This window comes from Heliconius melpomene, chromosome 10 (genome assembly GCF_056956725.1).
Source record: "Heliconius melpomene rosina isolate 202511_hmr_F chromosome 10, ASM5695672v1, whole genome shotgun sequence".
NCBI classification, from domain to species: domain Eukaryota; kingdom Metazoa; phylum Arthropoda; class Insecta; order Lepidoptera; family Nymphalidae; genus Heliconius; species Heliconius melpomene.
Window position 1 is genome coordinate 15,258,032 of NC_140398.1, and position 18,912 is coordinate 15,276,943.

At 32.7% G+C, this 18,912-nt stretch overlaps 1 protein-coding gene and 1 non-coding gene across 2 annotated transcripts in view; one reads left to right on the top strand and one right to left on the bottom strand.

Annotated features, from left to right (window-relative positions):
• Positions 1–17,442, bottom strand: part of dnt (tyrosine-protein kinase Dnt) — a 29,485-nt gene extending 12,043 nt beyond the window's left edge. Inside the window, exon 1 of the mRNA XM_085191362.1 lies at positions 17,033–17,442. Coding sequence (XP_085047488.1) covers positions 17,033–17,123 — 91 coding nt within the window. The 5' untranslated portion in view covers positions 17,124–17,442. The remainder of the gene's footprint in view (positions 1–17,032) is intronic.
• A 512-nt stretch (positions 17,443–17,954) lies between these two features.
• On the top strand, positions 17,955–18,026 carry TRNAD-GUC (transfer RNA aspartic acid (anticodon GUC)). The gene has a single exon. It is a non-coding gene; the product is annotated as a tRNA-Asp (tRNA).
• The last annotated feature ends 886 nt before the right edge of the window (positions 18,027–18,912 follow it).

An 18,912-nucleotide genomic window follows, 5' to 3' on the forward strand; every position in this document is an offset into this window, starting at 1 on the left:
TATCTGAATGGACAGATGAGTGTAGTCAGGTGTATAAGTAAAACATTGAAAATAACTGTCCCGGAAACAGGGTAATGAGATCCGTTTTTGCCCCTAATAAGATTCACCCGAAGTTTTAAGGCAACAAAACAAAGGATGTACTATAATACTCTCTGCTCGTTATGAAACAAGGTATTTGGGAGTTAGGACTTTACTGCTTTGAATACTATTTAGCTTTTATCTAAGATGTACTTTATTATAGAAATTAGTGAAAATTAACAGATTTTTAATAAATTTCTTATATAATGATAAATTTTGCAAAATAACAACAATGAATCTATATTCGCATCGTCTAAATTTCTCTTGTATAAATTATCTAGAGAGACAGTCCGCTCGAATGTTTAGATAAGAAAATCAATTCCCTCCTGTTTGTAATTAAAATAATTTACAACATCTTATCTGTTTGACACTAATGTTACAATAGGGTTAAATGCTTTGTTCAGAACGAGCACGTATAATATAAGCAATAATTGTACTCTTAATATTGTGATGAAGAAACACTTTATTTAATAGCATCATATATTAGGGGTGGAAAAGAGGAAAATCTTGGAGCACCGTGTAATGATCAACATCTTTCACCGTCACCTTCCTGTGCAAGCTATTATGTCTTCCGATTAATTACAACACCGAAATTACGTGTACTTTCTTGCAATCTGTATTGTAAATACATAGTTTATTTATTTAACAATGTTTTGGTCGAAATATTAACTGCTATTACGATGTTTTTTTTTCTATTAAGTAATAAAAAAATATATATTATATAGTTATAATATTGTAAATCAAATATACATATTAATATATCTATGTTAATAATTAAGACACGAAATGTAAAAGCAATTAAAACCAAAAGTATTCACAAATTCTACATTAACCTCTTCAAATAAAATGTGAGTCAAATACGACGAACAGCATATTGAGCTTATGTGGTTTAAAAATACCACTAAGCGGTATATTGATGGATGAGCCTTTTTGCCCGCGTTCCTGACGCCCGGCAAATCCCTCCAAATTAGTTTGACAGTCGAAATCTCTTCCTAATTTTTTTGCTACTAACACAGATGTTTACCGAATTCTACGACGGTAATTATGTGCACCGAGACGAAATGAATTTTTGTTACTTAATTATGAACTTAACGGAAATTAACTAAATAAAATATCTTATTATTTATCCGTGCCGTAGTTGTTGTATCATATATATACTCGTATAACAATGATATTCAAGTATTGACACAGACGTGTCAACAGCGACCATCACTACTACAAATAGGATAATCACTAACTATAACCAGCCAGGTTATCTGCACTAACGAAACAAAATATTTAGTAATAAAATAAACATATTCTATTTACGTTCCTGCGCACTTCACGTGCCACGACGACGGATTTATGGCGTGCGATGATGCTGCAAGTGCTCCTTATAAACACAATCCACCTGTCGCTAAACGTATCGCGAATGGATAAACATTAGTCGATGTTTAACTTCATTTTATAGAGAGCCTATCAAAACAAACTCACGTCGAATTAATTGTTATGTTTATGAATAACATTAAAGCTGGACGTGGTATTTTATACGGATAAAGGAAACTAAACTCTATTGCCGTTTATAAAGGTGAATTTTCTTCTTCCAACTGTAAGTTGCTTAAGGCTCAAGTTATGGCACTTGCTAAATCCAGTTCAGTATTAAATGCTTATTGAAATATACGACATGGAGCGTTGGAGAGAAAATTAAGTCAGACGAAATTATGTTCCTGTCTCGTCGGGGCTGGAGGTGTCAACAGCGTCGTTAATGTTTATCAACACGATGAAATGAGTCGAACTTAATTATTCTGGCGCAATGCAGTGTCGGATTACACACAGTATTAATTTCACTTTCATTTAACTAATTAATTCAAGTTTGTTGTTTCCATGTTAATACAAATTCTTTTAATTTTAATTACATACAGTTACTACATCAGCGAACCAATAATGACAGGAGCGATAATGATAATCGCTTTTACGATAGCTATACATGGAAAAGTTTATCAAATTTACTTTTATATATATTTCTATTAATAGTTTAATCAACATTTTAAGAGTCACTATACGTTAACAATTTGTATTTACAAATCCAAAGACAATCTTTCTACCCCATCTCCTACCATAAACCACAAATTCAACCCATAGCGAGCTTCCATACGAGTTTACAAATAACTTGTCGGTTGTTCGACCCTAGCGAGCTTTACTTGAAATTGGACCCTTATAAAAAATAACACTCATCAACTCAACTTGTGACAGATGAAAAAGCATTCGTGACTTGTTTCCAAATGGCGGAAGATTAAACTAGCAACCCTCTACACGAATTTGTATCTTATGGCGTTTAAGTCCAATTACTTAGACGACGTGCATGCCTAAGTAGACGACGCCAGCTTATCAGCAGTTGTACGGGATTAAGGAGATCTTGACATAGGTTATCGCACAGTAGCCCTTTACGTTAAATCGATTCGTTATCAAAGAAACATGTTATAACGATACGAGATTTATTTTCAAACCGTTTATCAGCTGATAACACATGTGCTTGGGTTATTATCTGCACTGGAATTTATTTTACAGTCGTGCATGTTCCCAATTTAATAATTTGGGCAGGCTATCTGCCGGCATAATTTGAAACGTTAATAAATATCGACATTTATTTTCAACATTTAACACATTATAAATAAAATAATGGTAGATAGAGTATGAAAACTGCCCCTTAGAGCCAACAGTAAACATAGGAGCAAAGCAAATAGAAAACGTGCGTCGGAAGGTGTCCAATAAGAAAATGTACTAGCGGTTGGTCAAATATGATCCTCGCGGCCGCACTATATTATTACACGATGTATCAACAAGACGTCTAACAGAAGTATGATGATGTTTGCTTACGAGCTTGGAAATTTATAAGGTGTCTATAAAACCTAAAAAGTTTTTTTTACTATTAAAGGAACATTTTTGAAAAATAATGAAAAATGGATAAAATTTGAAATATATAATTTGTACCTAAACGTTTCTAGAAAGAAGTCTTTAAAATTTAAAGACCCACAATTTTAAAAAAAATACTGTGCCTCGTGAAAAACCATTGCCGGGAAACCTCGTGCAATTTTAAAATAAAAAAAGAGAAAAATGTTGAGAAATTTTAAATCGCTCATTTCAAGTGAGCAGTTCGGGAAGAGGTCTCGAGTGCTCTCGACGTCGGCGCGAGCTTACCTGCTGTTTATATCTGGTTAACACCTACCCTAAAGTCTGTAGCCTAAATCTAGGATCGAATAATTACCTTCTTATTCAGATAGTACTTATATAGTATTTAAAAAAAATGTGTCTCACAATTTTTGGGCATTTCGTTAATTTATAAATATTTGCAAGATTATTTAAATATTTATAATTAAATTTCTTTAACACACATTATATAATTTAAGAAAGTATAAACTAAGAATAAATAATAAATTAAATTAAGCGTACTACCTAAGTGGGAGTAAATTGTACATTTAAATATGAGTCAGCATGAAGTCGCAACTCAAAATTAATTATGTAATCGAGCGCCCTAACGATCCACACCATAAATAAAGAAGCAATCGCAGAGATCGCATGCATAACCGGGAATTATCGAGTTGGCAGGCGTTCAGAAAATAATTTACGCCGCCGTCAGTTGCGATGGAAATCATAAAAATTTAACATCGCCCGTAAAGTAAACAATGGGAAAAAAGAGCAAGTCGAAACGTTCGTGCCCGACGGCACCGCCCGCCGCGCCCGCGTTGTGTTGCCGCTTTCATATCTCCAATGAAATATATATATGAACGAGAATATTCAATCGAATCCACATTCAAATCTTGAAATATATATTTAACATAATTTAGAAACCTTCAACTATATAGACTGATGTAGTAGCTACCAGTTTCATGATAGAGTAATGCTTTTATCCTATTTAGAGATGATTGGATAATTTCACGCTTTTCAACAAATTTCCGTGATCGTACAGAATTACAATAGATATCCGTCGCTGTTCCCGGGCCAGACAATTCGTCGCGCCGTTAACAAGGCGTACTACGCGACCACCAGACCTGAACTGAACGTTTCGTTAGCAGGTAGCCAACAAAAAATGTAATATCTGTAAAATTTAGTTTATTAACATAGTAATATATTTTATAAATAGTAGATACTTTATACACAAAAAGGAGAAATGTCATTCAAATTCCAAAGAAAATAAAACAACACATAGGTACATTATAACGTGGGAATGTAAAACATGAGAATAATTTGAAATGAATAACAAATATAAATAAATTGAATTAATTTCCAGTCACCGTCGTAGGTAAGCATCTGTTTTGAATATAAAACACCGACGCGTCCCCTATTAGAAACACCAATAAAAGGCCCACTGACAGAGTACACAAAAAACAAACAGAACATGGATATACGAACACAGATCTTAAATTTTGATCTAACGACCGAAGAGTCCATTATTATTAATAACCGATGTCTAAATAAACAAACGATGCACATAAAAAAGGAATGATAAGATTTTTTCCAATACAAGACATTTATTAACACGGCCCAACGATGGATAGAGATTAAAACAAACATGGCGGTCGGCGCGCGCGCATAAACATATACTTTACCGTGGGAGGCTGTCACAACAGTGCCCATTGGGCACTCGCTGACGCGTAGGTGAAAGCTACAGACACCCCATAATACCACGACATGTTAGATATTATCTTAAACATTCAAAGCCTACACGTTTATAGCATAAATAGAGCAAGTCTTGAATATCGTTCCGTTGCAATATAAACAACCTAACAATTATTGTATCAGTGTTCTGTTTTATTATTAATACTTATTTATTTTTTCTTTCTGCGTTATCTACATATAGTTTATGGCGTTGCTAGATTTATCTTCACGCCTTGTCCGCGCCTTGCGAATTGTAAGATAAAACCTAGATAGCATAGTGATAAAATATTCATTTTTACACTTTCCAAATAGTAGACAATATTTTTTTTATACTTAGACAGTATAATGCAATACAATTATTGGTATGAAAATTAGAAAATCTTTTATATTTTTGAAATTAAAGTCAAATAACAAAAATAATTTTGTTTAAAATATGTACATAGCAAACATGTATGTGATTTATGCACAATACGAGAAGACCTATATTCAACAGAAATCAATAATATGTATCTCGTTTATATACAACAATAAGGTAACGAGGCACTAATACGGACGAACGAGCGGTTGTACAGGTACAATGAATAAAGCAAAACAACAGAGGATCGTGAGCCCATCACTGATCCATCATGGAAGGCCGACTACTGCGAGATAGATTGCTCTTATTATCCTAACAAGCGTCTCTGGGTAAGCGCTTAAATTTGAATTGCCTCCAATCAGTCCAAGTCACCTTTGACTCTACAGAACATGTATTGCTTCATTCTCTACAAAAAATAACTTACTATGGATTGTAATTAAAGTTTTAAAAAGTTTTAACTACAAAAGTATTCTTCATATCTCATGTAACACATCAGCAACGTTTTTCTTCAGTTACCACATGAGATGACAGATAAATGTACAATAGCTCGTTAAGAATCCAAGATTTCTGCGAAATGAAATCTTAACAACTGAACAAATCTTTATTTCCTAAAAGAACAAGTTAATTGAAATTATGAGCTACATACCTTAAATTTAAGGGGAAACGAGTGCTATGATAGATATAACGACTACTTCATAATAACAGCATGTGGTGGCTATAAATCAGAATTAACAACACTGGCATCGAAGTTTTATCTTTTGATGGTAACTAAAGTTAATTCTAAAACAAATAAAATTACGGTTTATACGAAACCCTTGAATTCTTAACTCACCTTTTAAAAGTTTATTTTAATGAAAACTTGGTCTCTTTTGGTAGGATTTAGATAATGTCGGACCTCACGACACACGGACATTCTTTATTTTTCATTCCCGTCCCAAGTCACGAACAGGACATGGCTGACTCCAAAGTAAATAAAAATCGTTCCTCCACCACGCGATGCAAACTATATTCAATGATTACGACCAGTTTCACGGTAGCTTTCGAAAAATAAACAAGAAACCGTGTTACAGACGAAAATAAAAGTCCAATAAGAAGCGTTCGTATCCAATAAAACGTAATAAACCTTTACATTTAAATGAAGTGGAAAATAGAGGCCTACAAGAAATATACGGTTCGTTAATATGGGAAGCAAAAAAGCTAGTACTAACGAAACTTACACTATAATTAAAGTTAAATATGCAGACTAGATAAGATAGGTGCTACTTGTTATTCATTCAACATTTATCTAATTAATAGCTTGTACATGAGATTAATAGGCCTGATAATATTTAAAAAGTACAATTATATCAGAAAAAAGTTTGTAATACAAATTTTAATATTAACTATATCCATTATGTTGAACAATTAATTATGTTTATTTCTTTAATTGCTGGTAGGTTCTTACAACCAATCAAATTATAAGAATTTTTTGTGAATATTCGAATGTCTACAGCATATTTGACACTATTTAATTATAATACGGTTGTTTTCTTTATTCATATATTAAACATAATAAAGGTTCATGGTAGGGTAGACTTAAATCTTGTAAATATATTTAAATACATAAGAATTAAAATAGTCAAAACTCCCGGTATTCCCGATATTAAGAATTTTTTTTAAAAACCTATTAACATTTTAAATTTAACAACTTTATTTATTACAAACATATAAATTATCTGAATTCTATTTAAAATTAGAATTAGAAAATATTTTAAGTATGGTAAGTTGTGATAGCCGAAAAATCCACACGCGGTCGTAACAAATCGAGTTACGAGCGGTTAAATAAACGGTGCAGCCCGTTAAAGCTATTGGTACGCGGACCGTAGGTATGTTGACTGAGCCAGAAATAAACTTCGGCCCAATCGCGGGAAAACGAAACGTAGAGACATTAGACACTATTACTGGAGGAAACGGACATTCCAGTTTGAAGTTAAATGGAAAACTATTTCATCTCATATAAAATTTACTCGCAAGGAATAATAACAAGAATAGGAGTCCACCGTAATAACGACCTCGGTAGTGTATCCAAATATTAGTCCACGCGCACCTCAGAACAGATTCGACTAATATTTGTATTGTACGACTGCTTCCCAAAAGTATATTTTCTTATTCAACAACTTCTACTGTTGAACACTCATGTTAGTGGTTCAAATTGTGTTGTTTTTTTTAGACAAGGGTCTCTATGTAATAGTACCTATTGGTACATACAAAGTATATAATAGTTGTATAGAAAACTTATAACCCAAACCAGAATAAAAACGGGTATTAAAATAAGACTAAAGAATTAAAATAAGTATTTTTTCACATATTTTTTTGTATTAAAAATGTAAATTGAGAGGCATGTGGACATTCAGGGCGGTCCAAGACGCAGTAGGAGGCATAGGAATGACTTATCCTTCTTTGACCCATTCTTAGTTCACGCTGAGAAACACGCGAATATACTTTGAAAAATATAAAATATAGGCAGGCCTTCAATCAAACGATGTCAACCAACATTTTGTCAGTTGCAAGCAGTAAATATAAATAAGACAAAACAAACAAAAACTAGAAAATATTTACACTTGCCTACAGAGTTCACGTGCATATGGGGAATGCCTGCTGTGTTGCATTACTTACTTACATGGTGGTCTTTAGTATTCTATGAAAAATAAAAATATGAATGTCTTAAATTTCTATATAATAACCTATATACGAAGTAGAAAATAGTTTTAATTTTTATATCCAAATAAAAAGATATTTAACGCTATTTTTGAATAGCTTGCCGCGACCTTACAGTATTTTACATTATTAATAAATTTAAACGTTTCCCATAAATCACTGGATAGGTCTGACAATAAACCTTAAGTTAGTAGGCATTCATCAATGTGACGATGACCAATAAAATGTTATTATTTAGAAGCTCATAACGTTTGGGTTTATCGGCCATAAAATAGGCAAGTCAAGCACATCCTCGTTAGCGAAAACGATTTCTTTGTTCATCGCGAAGTATATGACTTAAGTAGTCTATTTGATCGCCCAAGTCTGATGATGCACATGATGGATTGGTTCAAGTGGCAGCCATATCCGGTGAAGCAAATTTAACTTCGAATAGGCTTGTTTATTCAGGGGTGCACTGAACCATTAAAGTCCAGACCAGACGTAACAACGTCGACCGCGTTAAATTCTCCGATACAATCATAATGTTACATTTAATTGCCTTCTTACGAAGCCATTAAACTGCAGATTGGCTGCAGTCCAATATTTAGCCGCAACTCAAATGTAATTTAAATCAAGAGGCTCTTGGACTATTATTTTTTAATTAGTTTTGTAAGGTAAGGTTCAATATATATTATATTCATATCTATTCATTATTTTCTAAAAGGTAATAAATAGTGGAAGGTTGAGAAATATAATTGCATTACCAAAGAATTCAGTATTTTACTAGAACTTTTATATTTCCTTCATTTCCTTCACAAAGCCTTAAAGTGTTCAATATACAAAACAGGATTGAGTTTCAAGAAATTATTTATGATACACCATTTAGCTCGAAGGACTCTGTGATTTACAGCTAATGTCACAAAAGCTATTGCCATAATATGACGGCTGGTCCGCCCGTGCATTGTGCTCCCGCTTTATATTTTTCCAATTGTGTCGTGTTTGTTTACTTTTGATCCCTGTCCCTAAATATTTAAGTGTCCTATTGATAAAAAACTAACTTTTATGACTCTAATAACAGCAAAAATCGTTATTCTTCTATTTCTAATAATGTAATTTAAATAAATTGATATATAGATAAATAAAAAGTAACTTTTATCGACTGATTTTATATTTCTGTTCTATTTTATTTTATTCATAAAATAAAGAAGCGATTGATAAAAGACCAAATATTGTGGTTTTTTTATTTACGTGTAAATCAAAAGAATGTTTAGACCGTAAACAAAACACTCGTTTTACTATTTAGGGTAATCGAGTTGATAATAAGAGAAAGAAGAAAAATGCACATAAGTATGTATGTAGCCATAGAGCGTGTATCATACTGATTAGCCCCATACGTGTTAAGTGGGTAAGTATATAAGCATAGCTAGTAGGAACCCATAAGCGTGGTTAACGCTGACGCCTAGTATATTTGCGTAGGGGTATTCGTTTAAGCATGTGTGTGGTCTCCTCCCACATATTTGAAACATTAAATTATATTTTTATTATCAAAAATATTAAAAAGCATCATAAATATAAATTAAGTGAAAGAGGCGGCGTGGCGCATGCAATGTGTAATTGTAAAAGCGACGGTGGTAGGTTCGATTCTCATTCGGAGTCATGAATGTCTCAATCTGATAACGAGGCAAAGAAAGGCATTGGTTCGCCACTTAATACGCAATGCTTTCAGAAATTGTTGAAAAAGTGGGAACAAAAGTATCTTAATGGGGTACAAAATATCTTAACACTAGGTTCCCTCTGCCTACCTTGCTACATGCAGGATACAAGGTGAAGCTGAATAAAAAAGTCGTATAAAGTAATAAATAGTAATTCACTTACGAGTATAATGTCGATACAGAAACCGCGACGTGACATTACTCGGCACTCCTAAGTGCATTTAACCATTTAGATAAAACCAAAGAATGAAAAGATATTATACGGTTATGACAATATTTTTTTACTTTCATGTGGTATGTCATAATGAATAAGTGCTTTGATATACTTAATAAATCACGTGACAGCGTGAATCGTGCATAATAAACCGAAGTTTTATATTTTTAGGGTCGCGTGTCTCTTTGAACGCCTATTCAATTATATCGGGCACTAAGCAATTTTGTCACAGAATCGTCCCTAATGGGACTCATTTCGAGCTTTGAATAAACATTGGCAAGTAAATAAAATACCAGGCGTGTGGCATCACAACAGGAGTTCAAACACTGTCATGGTTGTGCGGTGTCACGCTGCGTCATAACCACTTCATGGATTATTAAAACGGTTATGACCGTGGGATTCCGTATATCAACCCTAATGCTTACTAAAAATATTATATTTCAAAAAGTTATACATATCATAGGATACTTATATTAATAAAGTTAAATACTAAGTAATATGGCGCAAAAAAATCAAACGTTAACGACTTGGCAAGGCTAAAGGTTATTTTACACGCTCCATCGATCATACTTGAAGGGCTGTCAAAATTTAAACTAAGCTTAAACTGAATTCTAACTGACTCATCACCTATGGCAGTTGATGGACGTAGTATGACGGGTGCCGTCAAGCCAGAAGGGAGCAGAAAACGTATGACTATTCTTATATTCTTTCATAAGTAAGAAATATCACAAATGTAAAATATGAATGAAGTTTATTGGCACCAGCGCTATATATACATAAGTGTTTCTCTGAAGGCGGTCGTTATTCCACACCTACAGGGCGAAAGCTTACAAAACAAAAACGTGACATATGCCGCATGCGTGCGCGCAACGTCGCTGATCGATCGAAGCTTTTTGTCGCGCTGACGTCTCCATCTATTCTCGAGCAAATTGCCGCACAGACCCGACTAACACAAAACCCTTGTCGTGATTGAGTGAAGATGCTCTTACCATTACTTTAAATAAGCCTAACCATCGATCACTGGGATAGTAATTTTGAGAAGACCTTTCGTTTGCGTGGGTCGTAAGTTGAAGAAAAAAGAAAAAGGACACAAAGTGGATTTAAGTAATAAACTAATTAACGTTAAAATCATTAATTCACACTTTAACCACATTTATGTTAATCAAATTAATTAATTTAAATATTTAATGAAAAACAAGGATATACTTAATAAAAACCGCAAAAGCCAATGAAACCCTTCAAAAATAATTTAAAATTGTTCACCGGAGAATGAGTCCGGCGTTTGTAAACAAATTAGCCGTCTCTGGACGTGGCTTTCGCGTTATTTATAAAGATCTATTTATTCAGCTGAACGGCTTGACCTGGATGCGGGAATGTCATAGCTACTGTTTTGTTAGATTGCTATCTTTAATCATTGAAATTTATTTCTTTTTTATCCATCTCGTAAATTTTATGGAATGGATGTTTAGAATCTGGATACCGGCTTTATGGTGAAACTTTACACAAGATTTTGTTTTACTAAATTGTGAAAATAGTTTCGATTTAGTATACATTCCACCGAGTGAGATTTAGACATATTAGTTCATCAGTATTATTTAGTTAAAGATTTTATAAAACCACAACATAGATAGGATGAAAACGGATTAATATCTACTTACTTTATATTTATAGAAGTGACAAATTGCTGTATATATTCCTAAGAATAAGTAACTAATAAGTTACATAAGAAGTGGTAATGATGAACATTTATGAGATAGAAACATTAGCTCCCATAAATACATGTAAATGTAGCTTTTCTATGAAGTCTTAAGAAGTCAAGAACTAGAAAATCTTGTGTGGCAAGCTTTTTACTAGAGATCAAACTAAGTAAGTTGCAAGGATTAATTAAAAACATATTTATACAATTGCGGATATATGTACAAAATGAATTTACTTACACTTACATATTGTAATTTGAATAGCAAATATAAATTGAGGTCGTCGTGGTCGATGCCCATTCGGGGAAGTGGAATCATTAACATTTTGTTACAAAGCAAATCGCGTCGTTGAGTTCTGCCACTCAACACGAAATAGCATGAGAATTCGGCGGAATGAAAATCGGAAATGTCTTAGTGCTCACGAAGTATCTTAACACTACGTTCCCAGATCCTGCTGTATGCGAGTTACAGCGAGCAGCTAATAAAATATAAATTATGAAACAAACTCAGAGCAATAAGAATATAATAAACAAATATAATTAGACATTTAAATTAAACGCATTATCTTACACAATCCATTGTCAGACGTTAACAGACGTAGTACAAAATAGTAGGTATTGTTTAATAAAATGCAATTAACTCTGACAGTGAGTAGTAAACGAGTCCGTATCTAGCCGCTACGAAACTTTCACAATGCGGCACGGCAATTGTTTGAAAACATAAATGCATAATTAAGCCACCACTTCATATAATTGAAAACAACGAGTTGCATATTCATGTAACGCAGATAATAACTTCCTTTATCTATCTTTTATCGCCCACGACGCTGCCCAAAACCGCCTAATTCTATTTCTGTCGGTTGAGAACCCTTAAGTGCTTTCAGTTTAACATCATGCAATAACGTTAACAAATAGGATTTGTTGCCATATTAAAATAAACGAGAACGTGGCAGCCAAATTGACCGCGGAATTAAATTTTAATTAACCACTTTTATTCTCATCACGTAAGGGATCGTTCCTCACGCGAAGCACCTGCCGCCGGTGATATATTATACTGTGATAGATTAAAAACCCGAAGTAGCTGTCTCTGCATCATGCTATGTGTCAACAGTATTTACATAAAGAATATTTTCGAGAAGGACGTGAGTGAATATTTATATAGCGCCGCCGCTGGATGTTTATTGAAATATTTCATTGTTAATTCTCTGAGCGACAGCTTCGTTTAGGGGGACGAGATACGAATGGCGCTCTCTAAATCCGAGCTTAATAGTATTTATTAAAATAACAATATCTATTCCGGGCTGTCTTTATTATACCTGGAGGTATGAAAATGAATTAATAATAATAAGAAAAAAGCCGGGGAGAAAGATAAGCCCCGGGCCTGGACAGTTTACACGTAGGTGGGTGACGCGAGATGATAAATGTTGACTACGTTTGTACAAAAACAGGAGATTGTTCTTATGATATTTACAGATTTTTTAAAACGTGACTTGTTTTCGTTATTTAAGTAATTTTTTTAAAGGGAACTTAGGAACCCAGTGTCAAGTCACTCTGTTGCCATTAAGGCTTCCGTTCCCTACTTTCCGCGGAATTATGGAGGCATTGCGTGTTGAGTAGCGAAACTCAACGCTGTGTCTCGTTACCAGAGCTCTAAATGCTGTTAAATATAATACATATATATTTTATTTTACTACAAAGTTTTAGTAAATAAACAAAAAAATCTGTAACCGTGTGAAGAGGTAACTGTATCTAGACGAAACTTCATCCAATATTTCTGTATCATATTACCTGTCCCTATTTTTTGTTTCATCAGCGATAAAAATGAGAAGCTTATACTCTAGGTTAAATATCTTTTTACCTGACATCTGGTAAGTAACAGCAGTTTACTAGTAGATGTATACTTTTCCTACAATATGTTTTCCATTTTTATGCACAGACATGTAAGAATAGGAGCGGCCAGATGGTTTGTGCCCACCCCAGAATAGGCTTGGGCACAAGATTAATCTGGAGAAATCAAAAGAGAAATTTTACTGACAAAAAACTTTATCCAGGTAAACAGGTAAAGGCCAGGCTCCCCCCAGATGACACTTCCGATATTATTCCGTAACTTCCGATGATATTTTTACGTAACATTAAAAAATTATAGTAAATCAAAAGATTCTTTAAATATTTCTTTATATCGTGCGATACGTACGTTATCTCACAAAGTTCTTGATTGATCGAATCATGATTAATAATACCGACAGTATTATACGAAGTGATAAACAACGTGTAATGTACAGTAGCTTGAGAAGTTATTAATTTCTAATTTAAATTTATAATTACAACACGTGTGATTGTCTACATTTTAGCTTTCCACTCATACATTTTTTATTTATTTTTTTACTATGGGAGATTTAAGTTGTTTTATTATTTTTTAATAATGAGATCATTTATAGACGTATATATAATAAGTACATTCTATTATATATATATTTAACTTATATCCTGTTGTTCCTTGGAGACCTGTCACGATGATCTCTAAAGTCCTATCCTAAATCCTATATACCTATCCTAATATATAATTTTTCCGAATGCTTCTACTGAGATATGTCTCGAGATTTCTTGATATTTGTTTTGTTTTATCCTAGTTGATCAGTAGTGCCAACCGCCGCTAGGCAACACAAAGCCGCTATTGTTATCGTATCTCAACATGATTTCAGTTCTAATAAAGGAACCAAGAAATGTTGTTAAAGTTACACAGAAGCGAGATTAGTATCAAATTACGCAGTACCAGTAGCTTCATGTAAGACTAAAAATTTATGGCTAGGTATAACGTGGAAGATTCTTAACCAATTCCACTTAAGAATGTAAACTAAAGAAACATTAAATATATTTATTTATAGTTTCAATAAAATTTTGGATATATTTTTAAAATGTATCCAAGTAGGTTACAAATATAATTGATTTATTTAATAAATTACTATAACATTATCTATTTTCCAACCTTAAAGTAGCTTAAATACAAAAAAAAATATTAATATTATGCTTAGGCTCGTGTATACCTCTTTATATATACAATGTAGCTCTCAAGTCTGTCTGGATGCTCGATTTGTGGCTCCACTTCCAAAGACTAAGAATTCAGATGTGCGATAAGAAATAACCATAAACTTTCCTGTCGTCCGATACGCCTACGTTACTTAACGAGTATTTTGCCACCTTATCAGCAAATAGTTTATGCCTTGTAATATTAAGAAACTGTTCTCTGTTATGCACGTTTACCTTTATAAATCATAAAATATTAATAAAATTATTCGTTTAACTAATAAAAATATGAAAATTGTTGTCCTCCCAGCTTCTTATCAAACTTTGTAGTTTCGTTGATAGTGTCTCTAAATTAATATTTTTTTCACCTTTACTTCTACACTGTAACAGGCAGGGGAATCTAGTATTAAGATACTCCGTTCCCATTAAGTCATTTCCGTTCCCCACCTTACGTCGAATTTTGAAAATATTGCGTGTTGAGTGGGGGCCGCGCTTTGCCTCGAATCCAGAGAAACCAAAGAAATGAAAATATTAAATATATGCTTTTCTAGAATGAGGTTCATCTTCAACCTGTCGCGTTGCAGTTACACGTGTCAAGCCTTAAATTGATAAAACTTACGAGTTTTAGTTAGTTTTAATAATTCCTCTAAAATATTCAAATCATTTTGACAATATACCTAATGTTATGATCTAAAATTATATTTATTTATTGAAAGTGTATAAAAATAAAGTATAACCAAAGAATATTAAGATTTCATTTCACAATCGAATGAATTGATGATTTAAATAAAAAAATATTATGTTTATGTTTTAAAGTGTCAAGAGCAACATTTTAGGCGTCGAGTTTATTGGTTTGGTCCATAGAATGTCAATAAATGTCATTTGGAATAAATTGGTCTTCGTCGTGTGGATCGGAGCCGGAGATCTCAGGTTACGTAGCGACGTGCCATATTGGGCATGATATAAAACTACAAGATAAGTTCATTTTAAATATGCTTCAAAATATGGGACCCTCTGCGTGTATTTTAGTATATATTTTTTATGAAATAAATCAATGAGTTAACTATATATTAATTCGACCCTATTCTAAGGTTTTTGTGAAACTAACACTTAAAAACGTATATTTAAAGAACTGAAATTAACCAAATACCTATCCTCATAGCTCATATAACTATTTTACAATCGGATTCAAATCCAATGCAAACAAAAAAAATTATATGACGTCTCAACGTGTAAACTCACTTTTCCATATATCACCGTCAAAAGTCCCGTTCACTCGTTACTTTTGTTTAATATTATAATTCTAATTTTTAAACAAAAACAAAAGACAGATGGCTATTGTCGTTGACAAAGACAGATTGGAGCTAGTGTCCGCAGGTTGGTACAATGCCCACTGGATGGTGACAAAAACGGGGTACTGGAGACCCATTACCTGCCTAGACGAAAGACCCTTTATATCTGACTAAGAGAATACTTAAATTGTAACAAGACAATAAAATCTCGAAAAGTTCCTTTCTTTTAATTGACCGTGTTTTAACGAAGAAAATGACAAAAGAAGTTAAACAATGCACCGAAGTTATGAAATAGATTTTATGTTTATGCAACGTTTACGTCATATAATTGTAATAAAGTATACTATTGCCTTATAATTAATTGCCTGCTTAAATTATAACCTGTATAATATACTTTAAAATTAGATTTAAGTTTTTATTAACATACTCGTACCTGGCCAAGTTTAGAAAAAATATCAGATATTAAAATAATATTTCAAAGAAATCTATCTATAATCTTAAAACCGTTCTGATATTTATCGTGCGCTATTGATATAAATATATTTAAGTTGAAAATACAAATTAAAAGTGAATAATAGCTGTGTTCGCGTGTACGCGCCGCGGGAAACATTTCGGGAAGGCCGGTTTTGTCACCTCCAGTCCTCCACACAATGCACCTAAGTCAGATCGAAGATAACGTATTGGGACGGCTCTCTGCTTACTTTATGTAGAAATTGCCGTAAAATAGGATTAAGTACTTTCAATTTTACAGGTATAGGGGCCTTGTGTTTACGTTTAGGCTATTTACGATGAATGCGGATTATAAAAGGAAAAAATTTGCGACACACCCGGCGTGACATTGAATGCTTTGTAGCATTGAACGAATGAAATAATCCTAACCCAAGACAGATTCAATTTAAATATTTCTTTATATTACATGTATTTTTCCCCATATCGAGACATCGAATGATAATATGTCATTCTAATTATACTTTTATATCATTATCAATGTTATCAGTTGCACGGGAGTTGGAGTAACTGCAATTATTTAATTTAGTACATATATCGTTTTTTTGGATAATCACTTTGAAGATTACTATGTCAGAAAGTATTCCATAATTGTTATTATAGCAGTTAAAGTTTACAACTAAATTATAACAAGCTAAAAGAGACTGTAATATATGCAACACTACATCCATAATTGATTGTAACCAACCATTACTTTAGAATGATTCTTATGCTACATTTTATGAAGATTTAAGATTTGTGATCTTAGTATGAATTATGATTTTTCAGTCTCGTTTAACAGTTAATTTTAGACTATTATAAATAATTTTAAATCAAAATTCAAAAGTAATGTATAACACTCACCCAATAATCTCCACACTTCAGCACTGCTTAAGTAAACATTGAGGTGTGCCAAGCACGCCGGCAACAACAGGAGGAACGTAAACAATTTCATCGTAACACAAGGGGTTCTTTAGCGAAATATTCTTCAAACCGATATGTTCACCAGCTTAATATCATTTAACTCACATTTTCAACCACCGTCCAACGTTAAGTCGCCGATACAAGATTACACTCGGATAAATTGTACAAATTCACGAGAAATATCCAACAAACGCACGTTAAAACTACTATTCTATTGAAAAATTTCTATGTTTATTCATGTAGATATATTATATTAGGTGATAACGTCACTTATTACGATTATAAACAATAATAATGTGATTGTTATGGAATAACGCAGGAGACACAACCAACGCGTCACATTATTTCTGTAAAACTGGTTGCGGGGCTGACTAGCCACTTGCCAGCTGTATTTAGTCACTTGCCTAAAAAAGTATAGCTAAACATTCCTTTGTCGTGCAATAGATGGCAGTATATATTAATAAAGAAATTGTTAAAAAATATTGAATCATTCCGTAAATTAAATGTTTTATAAAAATTGTATTACTTTAATATTTTTTTTTTCTAAAATTATATTTATTTATTTGTAATCATTATGTTTTTACAAAGGTTTAAAACTAAAACGTCCTTTTTTTATAGCGCCCTCTAACATGAAATATATGAAACCATAGGCATACTATATTTTTTAATTTGTTAAATAGATAGCGCTCTATTTGTTCTATATCTTATGCCCTGTTTTATATGATCGTCATATTGTACTGGCATCATAATAATTATGCTAAAAATATTAAATCTATATTTTTTGATTGAACTCAGAATTGTATAAGAATAACGAGAGGATTACTTAAGAATTAGTACACTAAATTCGACGCTACCGTCGCAATCCTCGGTAGTATAGTGGTAAGTATCCCCGCCTGTCACGCGGGAGACCGGGGTTCGATTCCCCGCCGGGGAGAATTTTTTGTTCTTATTATAGTTATACTGTAAATTTGGATTTTGTTCATTAATATTTTATTTAATTATAATATAGATTTTGTATATACAAACTTTTTTTCAGCTATAAATATATATATCTTTGCTGCATTTTGTTGACTATAGGAATTTAGTGATGTGCTAGTTAGTTTTGAAGCAACGTGTAAATTTATTAATGCACCTTTTAAGTAATTATTGCTACGATATTTTTCAATCGAAATTATGTACTGGCCTAGGTAATCTAGGCTATTTCACAATTTAATTAAGGAATTTGAAGTTGGCAATCATACTTTAAGACAATGATAACTAAAAAAATAGGTACATAATCTATATATATAAAAGGACTTGTCCTCACTGACTGAGGTAAGACGCACGCACAGCCGTAACCGCTGATGATAGAAACGTAAAATTTGGACAGATGTTTACTTTCGTAATCTGGACATCCACTAAGAAGGGATTTTGAAAAATTTTAACTCTAAAGGGGTGAAATAGGGGTTCAAAGTTTGTATGGAAAAAAAATTAAATAGGCACCGATTTTTATAAAATTTGAAATTTAGATTTTTAAAAGTATTTAATTGAACACGTGTTTCATCGTTTTCTAGAATTCTCCCTTTAAGGGTGCAAATAAGCGGTTGAAAGTTTGTATGGAAAAATCTTTAAATCGCCACCGATTTTTATAAAATTTGAAATTTAGACTCTTAAAAATATTTTATCGAACCCATGTTTCGTTATTTATTAGAATTCACCCCTAAATACGCAAGCGAAGCTGCGCGCGTCCGCTAGTATTTAATAATTGTGATAAATCTTGCATTTCCTTACTGTATCGTTATTTATGGCATAGGATCGATATTGATATTATTAATAATCAA